Source organism: Nelusetta ayraudi, unplaced genomic scaffold (genome assembly GCF_046127955.1).
Source record: "Nelusetta ayraudi isolate G7.1 ecotype Tasmania unplaced genomic scaffold, CSIRO-AGI_Nayr_v1 ptg000053l, whole genome shotgun sequence".
NCBI classification, from domain to species: domain Eukaryota; kingdom Metazoa; phylum Chordata; class Actinopteri; order Tetraodontiformes; family Monacanthidae; genus Nelusetta; species Nelusetta ayraudi.
This window is the reverse complement of record NW_027466103.1, coordinates 5,191,458-5,205,922: the sequence shown is the minus strand read 5'-3', so window position 1 is coordinate 5,205,922 and position 14,465 is coordinate 5,191,458. Positions and strand designations below refer to the sequence as shown.

The window sequence follows — 14,465 nt, the reverse complement described above, 5'->3', positions numbered from 1 at the left end:
TCTCTCTCTCTCTCTCTCACCCTGTCACATTTAATCGTGTACACTGTCCCCCTATGCTCTATATTGTGTTTGACTTTATGATCTCAACCAGGCTACATCCTGTGCAAGGACACTGTGTAGGTGGTATTAAACTCTTTTCCAAATGCAGTTGGCCAATCAGTGCAGACCAAGGTCGTCATATATACAGTAGGCTTGTGATCTTGTGTGTGAACGTGCTGTTGATAGCGAATCAAGTCTATTTCTGATTGGTCGGATCGTCCATCGTTGCCTGTCACTGTTACCCGAAGGGGAGGGGGAGGAGGGGGGACTTCGCGGTGGAGATTTCACTGCATGACTTCTCCTTGACGTCGCTTCGTCTCCTCTGCTTCTCTCTCTTTACTCTGCCGTCACCGTCCGGAACGTCTTCCAATCTGCCATCATGGTGAGTGCTCTGGTTTTGCTGGGTTTGCTCTCGGCTGCCTCGGCTCTACATCTGCGCAGTCAAGGTGAGCAGTCCGCGACAACACGGAACTTTCACTTTCACGTCACCGCGCGCCTTTTGCACTTGTTCTCGTATTTGCGTCTGTGCCCCTGCAAAAGAAAAAAAAAAGTTATTGATTTGATTTGTTTGACTAACATTGGACAATATGATTTTTCAGATGAGTTGCACTTCAGGTCATGGATGTCACGGGTACGTCGTGTTGCTTTACTGTCATGATCTGTTGGTGTGATTTCTACAGTAAGAGGAAGTTCCTGCAGTTGTGGGGAATTCCAGTGCGCGCGCGCACAAAAATCACTGCTACGAGTTTATGCGTACTGTATGCTCGGTGAAACTCTGAAGCATCAGCGCACGTTTCGACGAGACCATATAGCCATGCAATATAATCTGTGTATCCCCCCCCCTCCCCCCCTAATAAATGATTGACCAGCTGTCTCCTCCAAAAACAGTACAACAAAGTGTACACCGCAACGGAGTTCAGCGAGAGACTCGAGATATTCATCGAGAACAGGAGGAGCATCGACAAACACAATGAGGGCAATCACTCTTTCACGAGTAAGAAAGGCACTCCGATGCGTTTAGTGCTCTACCAGACAAAGTGTCGCTCCTTCATTTCATGATCTGTCTCCACAGTGCGTCTGAACCACTTTTCAGACATGACATTTGAGGAGTTTAAGAAGTCCTTCCTCTGGACTGCGCCCCAGGTAAAATCACCTACTGAAGATCTTTAAACGTGTTTTCTTTTATTTATGTTTGCCTGCTTGTTTGTTTGTTTGTTTGTTTGTCGTTGTTTTAGTAAATCTAATGTGCTGACTTCTTCTTCTTTTTTTTATGCAGAACTGCTCTGCCACTAGAGGGAACTACCTCCGAAGCAACAACCTTCGCCCAGATTCCATTGACTGGAGGAAAAAGGGAAATTATGTGTCGCCTGTAAAGAATCAGGTAGAACAAGAAATTAGATCAGCATTTGTCCACCCATGCCCAAAACTGTTTTTTTTTGTTTGTTTGTTTTTTGTCATTTCTCGCCACCAATGACACCTGGTGTAAACAATAAAAAGAATCAATATCGAGAAGCAAAAAGAAATTTATTATCGCAAGTTTCAAGCTTTGGGTCATTAGTTTGACACCTGCCTTTAGTGGTTGCTGGAAAGCCGTACATGTTTTCTCACCTTAGTGTATAAGTCTGGTGGTGTTTCATGCAACAATGGACATTGTAAAGTTCTCAGATAGCCTAATGTGGAATGGAATGGTCTTTGGAATGTGGGAGAAAGCTGGAGTAGCTGGAGGGAACCCAGGGAACACGCACATGCCCACACAGGAATGCCTTAGTGGGATAGTTTCACTCAGGTTCCCCAGTTTTGTTTTGTTTTGTTTTTTTCAGTATTCACAATGGCTCCCCTGTATATGTGAGTCACATAAAACTATGTAACGTTGGTTGCATGCCTAGAACATGCCCCGACGTATACAACAGCACTTTGGTCGACGTCATCATAACCTACAGCTAGCTGTAAAAAGTCAGCTAACTCACTTGTCTCCATAGTGTTGTAATGGCAGTGGGGTCAACGAGGCCAGAAAATAATTGGAGGGAGAACAGTGCAGGCATGAGAGCGCTTGAGAGGCAACCGAAGTTTAAGTCATATTTCAGACCTTCCCAGCAGGGGGAGCCATTCTCCCTGTTACAAGTCAGTAAAAGCATTAACATAATTTTGAGACCAGATATTTAAAGATTAATATCGGATATTTAATGATGACTCAAGTGTTATGTGTGGACGCACTTCTCTTGTTGTCCCCCCCTCCCACATTATAACCCGTGTACCTGTTTTAACATTACAAGGGGAGCTGTGGAAGCTGCTGGACTTTCTCCACAACAGGCTGCCTGGAGTCTGTGATTGCCATCAACAAAGGGAAGCTTGTGTTGCTGGTGACTGTCTTCCGCTCAGTACTTCTGTTCTTTTCAGCAATGTGTTTTCTATGACATGATAGTTTAAAAGAGTCTTCATTAATCTGTACCACTATTTGATCAGTCAGAACAACAGCTGGTGGACTGCGCTCAGGACTTCAACAACCATGGATGTGATGGGTGAGAGTCAATCTTTCATTTTTTTTTTCCTATGCAGCACAATATATGAACAGTAGATGTTCATTCACTGTTCGTTTATTGCAGCGGCCTGCCCAGTCAAGCATTTGAATACATAAAATACAACAATGGCCTGATGACAGAGAAGGACTACCCATACAAAGCCCAAGTACCTAAACATGAAGCCGTCCTTCATTTGAAAACGAAACTGAAATGGCTAAGTTCACTCAAGAAGTTTCCTCTTTTTTGTCCATTCAGGAATCTAAATGTAAGTACAGGTCAGAGCTGGCTGCTGCTTTTGTGAAGAATGTGGTGAACATAACATTGGTAAGTGAACACAAGGCTTTTCTTCAGAAGGGCGCGTGAATGTCTGAGTGATGGTGTCTCTCTGCTGTAGTACGATGAGATGGGGATGGAGGACGCGGTTGCTACGCACAATCCAATCAGCCTTGCCTTTGAGGTGACCTCTGACTTCATGCACTACTCCCATGGAGTCTACTCCAGGTGAGCAGAAACAATATTTGTTTCAAAACAATAGCAAACTCCAATCTGCATCAATTAATACCAATCATATCTCACTTACTATTAATTGAATGTACTTCATTTTCAAAACAAAGAAAAGACAAAGTGCAGACACACTAAAGACTTGTTAAGAAATGCTGATTGCTTTTCATGTTTTAAAAGTTGTTCTTAATTCATCACTACTGAACACAGAAGTCATTTTTAAGAATGATTTTAAATTTGAGAAAGAACGGAATGCCTTGATGAAATGCCACAGAAATTATGTGCATTTGGGTGTTTTGAAAATACAGAAATTTGGAACGTGGTACACATCCAACCTGCAACAATTTGTTGAATTAAAACATTTTCTTCCACAACATACCTCTAAATAACTAAAATAAATGTTGTTTTTTGTTAAATGTGAGGCTTAAATGTTTTTGTTGTATTTTTTTCTGTATTATTGAAATCAGTGTATCTCCCTTTTTAGCACTAGATGCCACAAAACCTCAGACAAGGTCAACCACGCTGTGTTAGCAGTGGGGTATGGAAATGAGAATGGCTCCCCTTACTGGATTGTAAAGAACTCGTGGGGCACTGGCTGGGGGATTGATGGGTAATTATTTCGTGAGACCAAATTCTTCCAAATTACAGATCATAGTAATTATAAAGTTCTTTTCCCCAGGTACTTCCACATTGAACGCGGGAGCAACATGTGTGGACTAGCAGACTGTTCTTCATTTCCAGAGGTCGAACTTCTCCGCTAAAATATCACAATGGGTGCAGCATTCTACTTTTTGTTTTTTTGTTTTTTACACTAATCATTGTTTTAGGATTGGATTCATAGTGTACTTTGACATGATAGATTAATGTGATTAATGAATAATTAATGAATCATACTCTCATAATCATATTCTTTGATCATCAACTGTAATTTTATTGGGTTGAACCTCAAACAATACCATTATTATTTTATACCAAATATTAAAGCTGTCTGTGCGTAACAATTCCATAACATTTTTAACGGGACCAAAGGAGACCCTGTCTGCCATGCATTCTGTCTTTAAAACCATGAGTGAAACTATGGTGATGTTTTCATGTCCTATACTGGGCATCCTGTTTGTTTTTTGTTTTGTTTTTTTTGTTTTGTTTTTGCTTGCTTTTTGCATAATTTTGCATGATGGAAATGTCCTGGTTTTGATGTGTATACGACGCAGAATACATCCAATGTCAAACTGTCAAAGGGACATTATTTTAGCCATAATAAATCATGTTGGGTAACCCATCTCAATCTGTGTCTTTGGGTATATAACATTTAACAATTTTAGAGGAGGCATCCTTTAAAAATATAATATACATATATATATATATATATATATATATATATATATATATATATATATATATATATATATATATATATATATATATATACATATATATATATATATACATATATATATATATATATATTTTTTTTTTTTTTTTTTTTTTTAACTTTGAGTATCTTATGCATTCTGGTTTTTGGTGATCAAAATATGGTCACCCTAGTAGTTAAACAAGTGTCGGTGGTTCTTGCGAGGAGGCAAGTTAAGTTTACATTGCATGAAAATGATTTACAATGATTGTCTGGGTGTTGTGTGTCAGATATTCCTGTCTGACGTACGTGTATTGAATTTAAAAAAAAAAAAAAAAAAAATCAGATTAGAGGAGCAAAAGGGCTGTCAGCCAAAACACTCCGTTGGCGCCATCAGTCATCGCACTACATTTCCCAGAATTCTCATCTCACCATTAGCCAATAAGAATTGGACGTTGACCGGGCGCTAAAATCTGTTGTCATTGGCGTCCCTTATCGTCCCGACAGACAGTGCGCGTTTTACTTCTTTCATATCAGACAGGCACAGTTTCACGAATAATAGCCAAAGGGCGGACTTGACTTGGCATTGGCTTATTTTCTCGAGATTGACGTCGTGTCGTCGGCAATGCTGAACAAACTAGCTGCTTCTTGGTGAAGGGACCTCGGAGTGCTATCCTCGCCAGCTAACAGTTTGTAGCTTCACTTTGCACTAGGAATGTCTGCACTTCCACAGAATAATTTGGAGGAACAGTTGGCGAGACACAGCAATGCGGCCCAAAGCAGGTTGTCTCTGGCTAAACCCAAATTGGGGTAAGTCTAACGAAACACATGCAGCCATTGTCATTTCTTATGAGCCGAGGGTTAGCTGGGAGCCGTCAGATGTTGCTAGCGAGTGAACACCGCGCCAGGTTGTTTCACTAACCAGACTCGCTGCGTCCTAGTTGCGAAGTGGATTTTGCTTTATAGTTTACCAAGTCATATTGCATGTTTACGCTCTCATGTGTCGAAGTATGTACGTTCAAGTGTAAACGCACAGTGAAAAAGGGTATTTGTGCTGCATTGCCCTGTAGTGAATTAATCTGCTGTCAATCACGTCACTCGACCTGATGACAACATTAAGGTTATGTGGGAAATGTTGACATTCCATTGGTTCTTAAAGTAAAATAACCTTTTGGATTGTGAAAGAGGCGCGTCATTTTGTATTGCTTGAATGTAGCATGTGATAAAAGCTTCATAACGTTTTGGGGGCCAGTGGGGTGTCGTTTATGTTTACAACACAGCAGCAGCCATTTAGAAAAAAAAAAAAAAAAAAAAAACCTTTTTAACAGAGACTGGCGAACATTGGTAAGCATGAAGTTTTAGATTACAATGTGAATCTAATAGGCGTAAAAATTAATTTTTTGGGTTGAGGTTTTTTGCAATAACAACTATTCAAGCAGTCTATGTTTGATGCTAGTAACGTGTGCATGATGTCCTCACTCTTACCTGTCAAATATGTTATGACAATCTCATCTCTTTCCCCCCAGGGCTTATTCTTTCAAAAAGAAAACCCCATCGGGTGTAAATAAAGTGGAAGTCCCTGCCAAGGTAATCACCCCTGATGTTTTGGCAGACAGAAATGTCAACGTCCCTAAGAACAATTTGGTGACTAAATCTCTTCTAACATTTTCAAACAAGCCTGAGAGACCTCAGTCAAACAAAATCAACACAATCTTCCCAATACATTCAAAGGGCAAGTCAGACAGCATCAGCCAGAAGGATAAATGTCCTCCCCCGCGACACAATCCCTTTGCACTTTCTGCTACAAAGACTACTGCAGCGCCTTCAAAAGGTAGCTCACAAAGTGCACCACCAAATCTGGATACATCTCTGGGATTTCCAATGGATGACTGGGACGATCTGGACGACTTTGAGACCCCTGTGAAATCCAGGAATAACTCATTTAACTCAAAAAAATCAGACAAGTCGACCAATGCAGTGACGGCTTCCAGTGAAGAACAAACTGCATTTGCAGGTAAACCCAAACCTGGTCCATCACTCACAACCTCAGAGCTGAGCAGCAACTGTGCAAACAAGGGCGTTGAGCAGACTTGTGTAGAAAAGGAGGGGCCGGAACTCGTTGCCAACATCGCTGCAGCTTCACCAGGACCTAACCCTGATGAAGACCCAGTAGAGCGTATAGGTGAGGATTCCCCAGTGAGAAGGCCCAGAAGGCGTCCCCCTTCACATCTCAGTAAGCTGGACCACTTCAAGTCTGTCCTGAGTGACAGTGAAGAGGACAATGATGTAGAGCCAGAGTGTCTCAAAGAAACAACAGGTAGCGACAGAACCATTCGCCTCCCCCCCCACCCCCGTTCCTAATGTGTCTTGAAGTGTTTGGCTTTAACGAACCACTGCTTCAATCTTTCAGACAAGAAGACAAAATGGATTGATCCTCAAGTAATCGAGCTCGACAACTCAGAATCTGAAGAAGACTTTGACTTTATTCCACCATCGCCAACACCAGAGGAAATTCTATATTTTTCGCAGACACGGTTAGTTCCCTCAATTCATTATGTAAATGACTCTCTTTGCCTTTTTGAACACAAAAATCACATCATGTAACGTTTTGTAAACAGATGTCAGTCAGCTGGTGCCCAGTGCCAAGACAGTGTTGTGCAGCAGAAGCCTGTCAGTCCGACAATACACAACCCTCCTGAACCCCAGTCGAAGGACAAAACAAGTGAGCGCTCATTTTCCATTAAGTTGGAGCCACACCTTGAATATATGCAGATATGTATTATTTTTGCTGTTTGCTTTTTTTGTCCTAACAGACGAGCAGCTCTTAGGTCTCATGGAGTCCATTTGTGCCCTGGTCGATTCCATTCCTGAACATGAAGTAATAGGTCTGTCTTGTGGAAATGAGCTTTTGCTGAAAAGGGCTCAAAGGTGTGTACGCTTGTGTGCAAAAAAATAAATGTATGGTCGTCATTCCGAAGCGTGCCAAAGTATAACTTTGTACATTTCACTTTCTTTTCCAGGAAGAGGATCCTTGCAACTGGTGCAGGTAGTTTAGCCAAGATGCAGCTCCCAGACAGTACAGTGGTTTCGGAATCCAGCTCCAGGGACAGTTCAAGTATCAGCTGTGACACATCCAGCGCCATGTTATCCAGCGTCTCGGCTCCCGGTGGCTCTAAAAAAACGACTCAAAGCAGATCTTCACTCAATGCGTTAAACTATGAGTCTGATCACTCTGACAGTACTGTTAAAATGAATCCGGTGCACATGAAGTCAGCACATGCAGATCACGAGACCAGCTTTGATTCTCCTTCCACCTACGGCCTCACAAACACGTCTTATAATTTCTCAAAGAAAACAAGCGCAGACGTGGACGCTTCAAATCTTTTTTTCCCGCCCAAGAAACCGGAGACTGCGCTCGAAAAGAAACCTCAAGCTCACACAGACCTAGACATAGACCCGAACGACTTTTATGACGACTACTTTGACATCGATGACTTGAGCGACTCTGACATTCCCGAGTATTTCGACGAACCTCCAGCCACGTTGGCGCCACCACAAAAGCCCTCCACCTCAAGCGCAGCCATCAAAGAGGGCGGGCCGAGCAAATCTTCATGGCAGAAGAATCCAACAACACCCGTGTCCGCTCCAAAAGCTCCACCGATCAGCTCCCCTGGTGAAGATTCCCCCAACTCTGCTCGCAGCATCTCCCCCCCAAAAGGTTTCTGAAGCTTTGATTTCATCAACATCTTGTGAATAATTTTGCTTTGCAGAGCCCACTTACAGAAATCCAGCCCATGATCGCTTCAGAGGCTTCGGCTTCTCCTACTCCCAGGAGATGATGAAGATCTTCCACAAGCGATTTGGTCTTCATCAGTTCAGATTCAATCAACTAGAGGCAATTAACGCCACGCTCCAGGGAGAGGACACGTTTGTCCTGATGCCTACAGGTCGGGACACACAAAGCTGTCACTATATTTGTATTTTATTTTTTGTCATTTTTACACTAATTTTTCTGTGACTGATGTCTTACCAGGTGGAGGAAAGAGTTTGTGCTACCAGCTGCCGGCATGTCTGTCGTCAGGAGTCACTGTGGTCATCTCGCCCCTCAAATCCCTCATTGTGGACCAGGTCCAGAAGCTCACCACATTAGACGTGAGTGCGTTGAATCGACTCGTCTATTAGGTTAGGACTGGGAGTATGTTTGATGTTGACTGTGCTATCATGTCACGCATTTCTAGATTCCGGCAACAAGTCTTTCCGGTGATAAAAGTGACAGTGAGGCAGGAAGGATCTACATGCAACTTTCCAGGAAGGAGCCCATCGTCAAACTGCTCTATGTCACCCCGGAGAAGGTGAGAACTAGTCGACTGCAGGAATCTGGGTCTTTTTTTTTTTTATTTATTTTATCTCTGTTGTACTTATACAATTGCGTTGTTCAATTTTATTTTGTTTTATTTTATTTATTCATATATTTAATTTCTTTCTTTCTCCTCCACAAGGTGAGCGCGAGTAACAAACTCATCTCGGCCCTGCACAACCTGTACGAGCGAGGCCTCCTGTCCCGCTTTGTCATAGATGAGGCGCACTGCGTCAGTCAGGTGTGTTTCCTTGGCGTCTTTCTGCATGGTCGTCATATATATATATAGATGTAGATCTAGATAGATAGATAGATAGATTTTTTTTTTTAAATGTATTTGGATTTTTCACCCGTCATGAATCCGTCCCGTCACCTTCGTGATTTCCAGTGGGGTCACGATTTCCGCCCGGACTACAAGAGGCTGCATGAGCTGCGTCAGAAGTTCCCCAAAGTGCCGATGATGGCCCTGACAGCCACCGCAACCCCCCGCGTTCAGAAGGACATCCTCCACCAGCTGAACATGACTCGGCCGCAGGTGTACGTGCTCTGCCCCCGGGCTTTGTCGTGTATGTTTAAAATCAGGTTCTGTTTGTATTTCTTTATGATTTTGTCATTTCAAACATGTTTCCAGCTTTACAATGAGCTTCAACAGAACAAACCTGAAGTACTACGTGCTGCCTAAAAAGCCTAAAAAGGTGGATGAGGATTGCATCGCCTGGATCAAGAAGCACTACCCGCGTAAGTAATTCAGAGGCATCTTATTTCTGGTTTCTGCATTCTTGTGTTTCTGTTATAAAAGAATGAAAATCTTTATCCGCTGGCCAGGCGACTCTGGCATCGTCTACTGTCTGTCCCGCAACGACTGCGACGCCCTGGCCGAGAGTTTGCAGCGAGCCGGGATCTTGGCCCTGGCTTACCACGCAGGACTGAGCGACAGCGACAGGGAATACGTGCAGAACAAGTGGATCAACCAGGAGGGGTGCCAGGTGAGCTTTGCAATTGGGTATCACCTCAGCGGTGTTACTTTGTCTTCACATCATTTGTATGCTACGCAAACACAATGACAAAACAATGGAGGTCATCCATGCTTGGCTCTCTGGGATCCCCTGTGATCCAGTACTGAAAACAGTACCGGGCACCACCAAAGAAAAAGTGTGCAAACCAAGAAGAGCTGAGTCAGCGCTAGTAGAAAAGTGCCATTATATTACACGCATGACATCAAAGCAAACCCCAGCATAACAACATTGATCATTTCTTTTCAGGTGATCTGTGCCACCATCGCCTTCGGCATGGGCATTGACAAGCCTGATGTGCGCTATGTCATCCACGCCAGTCTGCCCAAATCAGTGGAGGGTTACTATCAGGAGTCGGGGAGAGCTGGCCGAGATGGAGAGCTCTCTCACTGCATCCTCTTCTACTCCTACACTGACGTCCAGCGCATCAAAAGGATCATCAGCAGTAAGCGGCAAACTTTCTCCATTTAGAATATATATATATATATATATATATATATATATATATATATATATATATATATATATATATATATATATATATATATATATATATATATATATATATATATATATATAAATATTTATTTTTTTATTTTTTTATTTTTTTATTTTTTTTTTTATTTTTTTTTTAAATCTTAAGGCTATTTCGAGATCCAGTAGGTAATATTTGGCTTGATTTCTGATTTTTATATTGGTAAAAGCTTAATACACTGCTCATAAATACAATACTGGCAGTACAATAAAAGTCATTTGGTTTTCCTACCCATAGAGCAGTTCTTATTTATATATAGCAATATACATGGAGCAATAAGGTTGCCACCTTGCGCCACCATACTTTTAAGGAAGCCCCGTGTGAACAATCCAGCCTGACCTGACAGCACGTTTCATAATTAGGGTAAATGCGAGTATCTTCAAATAAACCAACGAAGAAGGAGGTGGACAAGGTAACCAGGTTTGTGTGTGTAGTCCACTGTAGTTCACCGGCAAGCTCAGGAGAGGAAGGGTACGGAGTCCCTAAGGGTACATGAGTGAAAGAGCGCTGAGATCCAAGTTGTAACCAGTTGATGTCGCCGTTTCTTCTTCAAAATCTCCAAACACACTTAACCTTTAAATGACCTTGAAGAGCTGTGTTTTATTTTGTTTTTTTTTCCTTCTCTCCCTCCTCACAGTGGACAGAGAGGGCGACAGAACAGCCAAGAACACTCATTTCAACAACCTCCACAGCATGGTGCACTTCTGCGAGAACGCCATGGAGTGCCGACGAATCCAGCTGCTGGCCTACTTTGGCGAGCTCAAGTTCAACAAGAGCTTCTGCAAGGAGCACCCGGACGTCAGCTGCGACAACTGCGCCAAACCCAACGTAAGGGACGCCGCACTCCCCGGCGCGACCCGCGGGAATGAGTTCTGTTGTCGGGTCGCTCATTGGTGTTGTGGCGATGTTCTCGCGCAGCAATTCAAGCTGAGGGACGTCACCGACGACGTGAAGAAGGTCGTGCGCTTCGCCCAGGAGAGCTGCGAGAAGGTCGGGGCGAGGTTCGGCAAGACGGCGCAGCAGAACAGGCTGACGCTGAACATGCTGGTGGATATCTTTTTAGGTAAGAAAAGAGAACGCTCGATACAAAGCGGCGAATACGGCGCCATCTAACCGCCGCTGTCTGGTGATTTTCCTCCACAAGGGACCAAGTCTGCCAAGGTCCAGACGGGTATGTATGGGATGGGCGCCGCCTACTCGAGGCACAACGCTGACCGGCTCTTCAAAAAACTGGTGCTGGACAACATCCTGGTGGAGGATCTGTACATCACCGTCAACGGCCAGGCGGTGTCCTACATCTCCGCTGGACCCAAAGCCATGAACGTTCTCTCTGGACACATGCAGGTACGAGACCTGAGGGTAAACACAAATACTGCCAGAGAACCTGTGTTTTAATGACTAGGACCAGTGTTTGGGAGACATTGATCATGTAATATTGATCTTCTGTCCTACTTGTTTTAATTTTTTTTTTTATGTAAATGCCCACATTTTTCATCACAGGTGGGATAAGATATGCAATATGAATTAGAGCATCATGAACATCAGCACCTTTTTCCAACATTTAACTGGCTTAAACTGGAGAAAGAATGTTGTAGGCATCACACTGTAGTCATGGGCTTTCTGTGTGTCACGTCATTTTGCCCACAAGTCTGTCGAAACGGCACATCAAAGCCATGCTTCTAAAATATAATTACTCAAAAAAATCCAAAAAAACAATCTTGTCCTCTCTTCTTATCAGAATTCATGAATGCAAATTGATGCTGCCATATTGGGACTTTGGTGTTGCTGAATCTGCTGTGGTTTTCGTGCTAAAATGCAGTCAGTGTTTATATGTATATTTGCTGCCAGAGCTTTGATCCACAGGCCCCCCGTGTGTCGCTCTAGGTGGAGTTCTACGAGACGGAGAGTACGTCCAGCATCAGAAAGCAAAAAGCCGCTGTGGCCAAGAACGTTTCCAAGAGGGAGGAGAAGGTCCAGGAGTGTCTGAAGGAACTGATGGATTTGTGCAAGCAGCTGGGCAAAGCGTTTGGCCTGCATTATTACAACATCTTCTCCACCAACACTATGAAAAAGATAGCCGGTAAAGCTTTAGACCTTTGTGAATACCTTTTTGGAGGAATAAAAAAGGACTTTAGTTAATATGCTTTTCCTTTTCTCACAATTTAGAGAAGCTGTCCTCGGATCCCGAAGCCCTCTTGCAAATTGATGGCGTGACAGAAGACAAACTGGACAAGTACGGAGCCGAAGTCATTCAGGTCCTGCAGAAATACTCAGAGTGGCAGCTCCCAGGTAACACCAGGACGTTGATTTGGTTGCAACCATCGTACCTTTTTTTTTCTTTTTTGATTGGGTTGCATTTTTCTCATCGCGGGGTAAAATCCTGAAATCCCGTCCTGTCTGTCCAGCAGAGGGGCAGGCAGAAAACGGCAGGGAAGACGGGTGGATCGACACGACTGCAGGTCGCTCGTGCATAAATTACGACGACGAAGACGACGCAGAATCCTCCACCTACTTCCCCAATCAGGCAGCACGAGGCCAGAAGAGGAAGAAGGCCCCGTTCTTCAAGTATTCCAAGAAGAAAAAAGGATCTAATAACACTTCGTACAACTCCAAGGGGTCTGTATTTTTGGGATTTTATATATGACTCTGGCTTCTTCTTTGCCTTTTCATTTGTGAAGCATGGCTTCATAGGATACTGTCTCTACCACAGCATCTAACCATTTCCTCAGATTAGGGGTTACATACGTCTTCCACTTTTAAGACACGTTTGGTAATTGAGACCTGTCCCCCAATAGACACCTAACAGAAGTCAGGGGAAGAATTGAAGCAGACCATTCACTCAGGAAATCCACAACTTTGACCCAGAATGTGCAAAAAAAAAAAAAAGTTATTGTGACTTATTGTCCTAATTCAACAGTTCCATTCTGTGGGACTGTATTTTTTTTTAATCATTGTACTCACTGATGAGCTTTTCTCTGTAACGTTAACGTATTTTTTTCCCCCTGTAATTTCAGTCGTGGCTACAATAAATCGTGGCAGTCGTCCAGCTCCAAGGGGGCATCCAGAGGGGCAGGATGGGGGTCCAGGGCCTCAGCAGGAGGCGCACCGGCCGGCAGAAGACCGGGAATCCTGACTCTTCCAAGCCCTCAGACCAACCAGAGACCTTTCTTAAAGCCAGCTTTTGCACAACTGAACTAGAGCAGGCTGAGAGGTGACTTCACACTACACAGGTACCCGATGTCGCTCGGGTTATATTTCTTCTGTGAAGCTCTTAACGTGTTATCAGTCACAACTGATTGTTGTTTGATATTTCTTTACCCGTTTGTGTGATTGTCATGTAAATATTTTTTAATAAAGGCTAATTTAAGATGCAGTTGCGAGGTTGGTGAGTAAGAACCACACAGACACATAACATTTTATTCAATGTTTATTTCAAGTTTGAATAGTTTTTGATGGCACCAGTTACAAGGGGCTATTGGGAGAGAAACAGTATTTCATACCAACTTGTACAGAAGGTTACATTACAGTCAAGGGTTTCGGAATGAATTGGACTGAACTATAACTGGATTTGGCACATGGACTTTTTTTTTTTTTTTTAATATGTATATATATTCATATAATTGAATAAAACGTCGCTCTCCATTCCCAGGGTAGTTTACACAGACTACATAACACACCACCAGACGTGGAAGTGCGGATACACTTAAGTCACGTGTGTCCACAGCTGTGTAAGGGTCTGTCGACTGGGACTGGACAGTGGGGCAAAAACGACAGAAAAAAAGACCGCAAGTTCTCTCGTCATTCGTAGTTTCGGTCAGTTCCTCATGCGTCCATGTCACAGGGATTCTGGCCAGCAACGTTTTGGCAACTAATTAATTGTAATCCACTCCATCCAGACTTGTGGACACCAATTTGGAGTAGCAAATACCAATAACACACGAGTAAAGTATTCTTTAAAACCAATTAATAAAAAAAAAAAAGAAGTGGTTTTTGAACCCAGTCAAAATGACAACATCAAAATTGCTTTGATTATGCAAAGAATTATGAGTGCATCATCCTTTACTGTAACCCCGAAAAGTATAAACACAATTTAGGAAATCAACCAGTTTTTTTTCAATGTGGGATTTGTAACTAAATGTCCCACATTAAA

The 14,465-nt window shown here is 43.0% G+C and overlaps 2 protein-coding genes across 4 annotated transcripts; both read left to right on the top strand.

The window, feature by feature from the left end:
- Positions 1 to 301: 301 nt before the first annotated feature.
- ctsh (cathepsin H) lies at positions 302 to 4,344 on the top strand. The gene is made up of 12 exons (XM_076038032.1): positions 302 to 485; positions 639 to 670; positions 928 to 1,033; positions 1,112 to 1,182; positions 1,316 to 1,420; positions 2,313 to 2,399; positions 2,503 to 2,558; positions 2,643 to 2,724; positions 2,814 to 2,882; positions 2,953 to 3,059; positions 3,544 to 3,669; positions 3,739 to 4,344. The coding sequence occupies exons 1-12, from the start codon at positions 419 to 421 to the stop codon at positions 3,818 to 3,820; spliced, it is 990 nt and encodes a 329-aa protein (XP_075894147.1). The 5' UTR covers positions 302 to 418; the 3' UTR covers positions 3,821 to 4,344.
- A 487-nt stretch (positions 4,345 to 4,831) lies between these two features.
- Positions 4,832 to 14,084, top strand: blm (BLM RecQ like helicase). 3 transcript variants are annotated; one of them, XM_076037904.1, is made up of 22 exons: positions 4,833 to 5,220; positions 5,937 to 5,997; positions 6,088 to 6,727; positions 6,821 to 6,944; positions 7,029 to 7,132; positions 7,224 to 7,338; positions 7,431 to 8,083; positions 8,181 to 8,357; positions 8,444 to 8,562; positions 8,649 to 8,762; positions 8,910 to 9,008; positions 9,156 to 9,304; positions 9,399 to 9,505; positions 9,593 to 9,753; positions 10,030 to 10,225; positions 10,953 to 11,143; positions 11,234 to 11,378; positions 11,460 to 11,659; positions 12,200 to 12,395; positions 12,482 to 12,604; positions 12,721 to 12,931; positions 13,330 to 14,084. In XM_076037904.1, the coding sequence occupies exons 1-22, from the start codon at positions 5,126 to 5,128 to the stop codon at positions 13,511 to 13,513; spliced, it is 4,164 nt and encodes a 1,387-aa protein (XP_075894019.1). In that variant the 5' UTR covers positions 4,833 to 5,125; the 3' UTR covers positions 13,514 to 14,084. The 3 variants fall into 3 exon arrangements, with proteins under 3 accessions (XP_075894018.1, XP_075894017.1, XP_075894019.1); XM_076037903.1 differs by having other exon boundaries at positions 4,832 to 5,220; positions 5,937 to 6,727; positions 12,724 to 12,931; XM_076037902.1 differs by having other exon boundaries at positions 4,832 to 5,220; positions 5,937 to 6,727.
- The last annotated feature ends 381 nt before the right edge of the window (positions 14,085 to 14,465 follow it).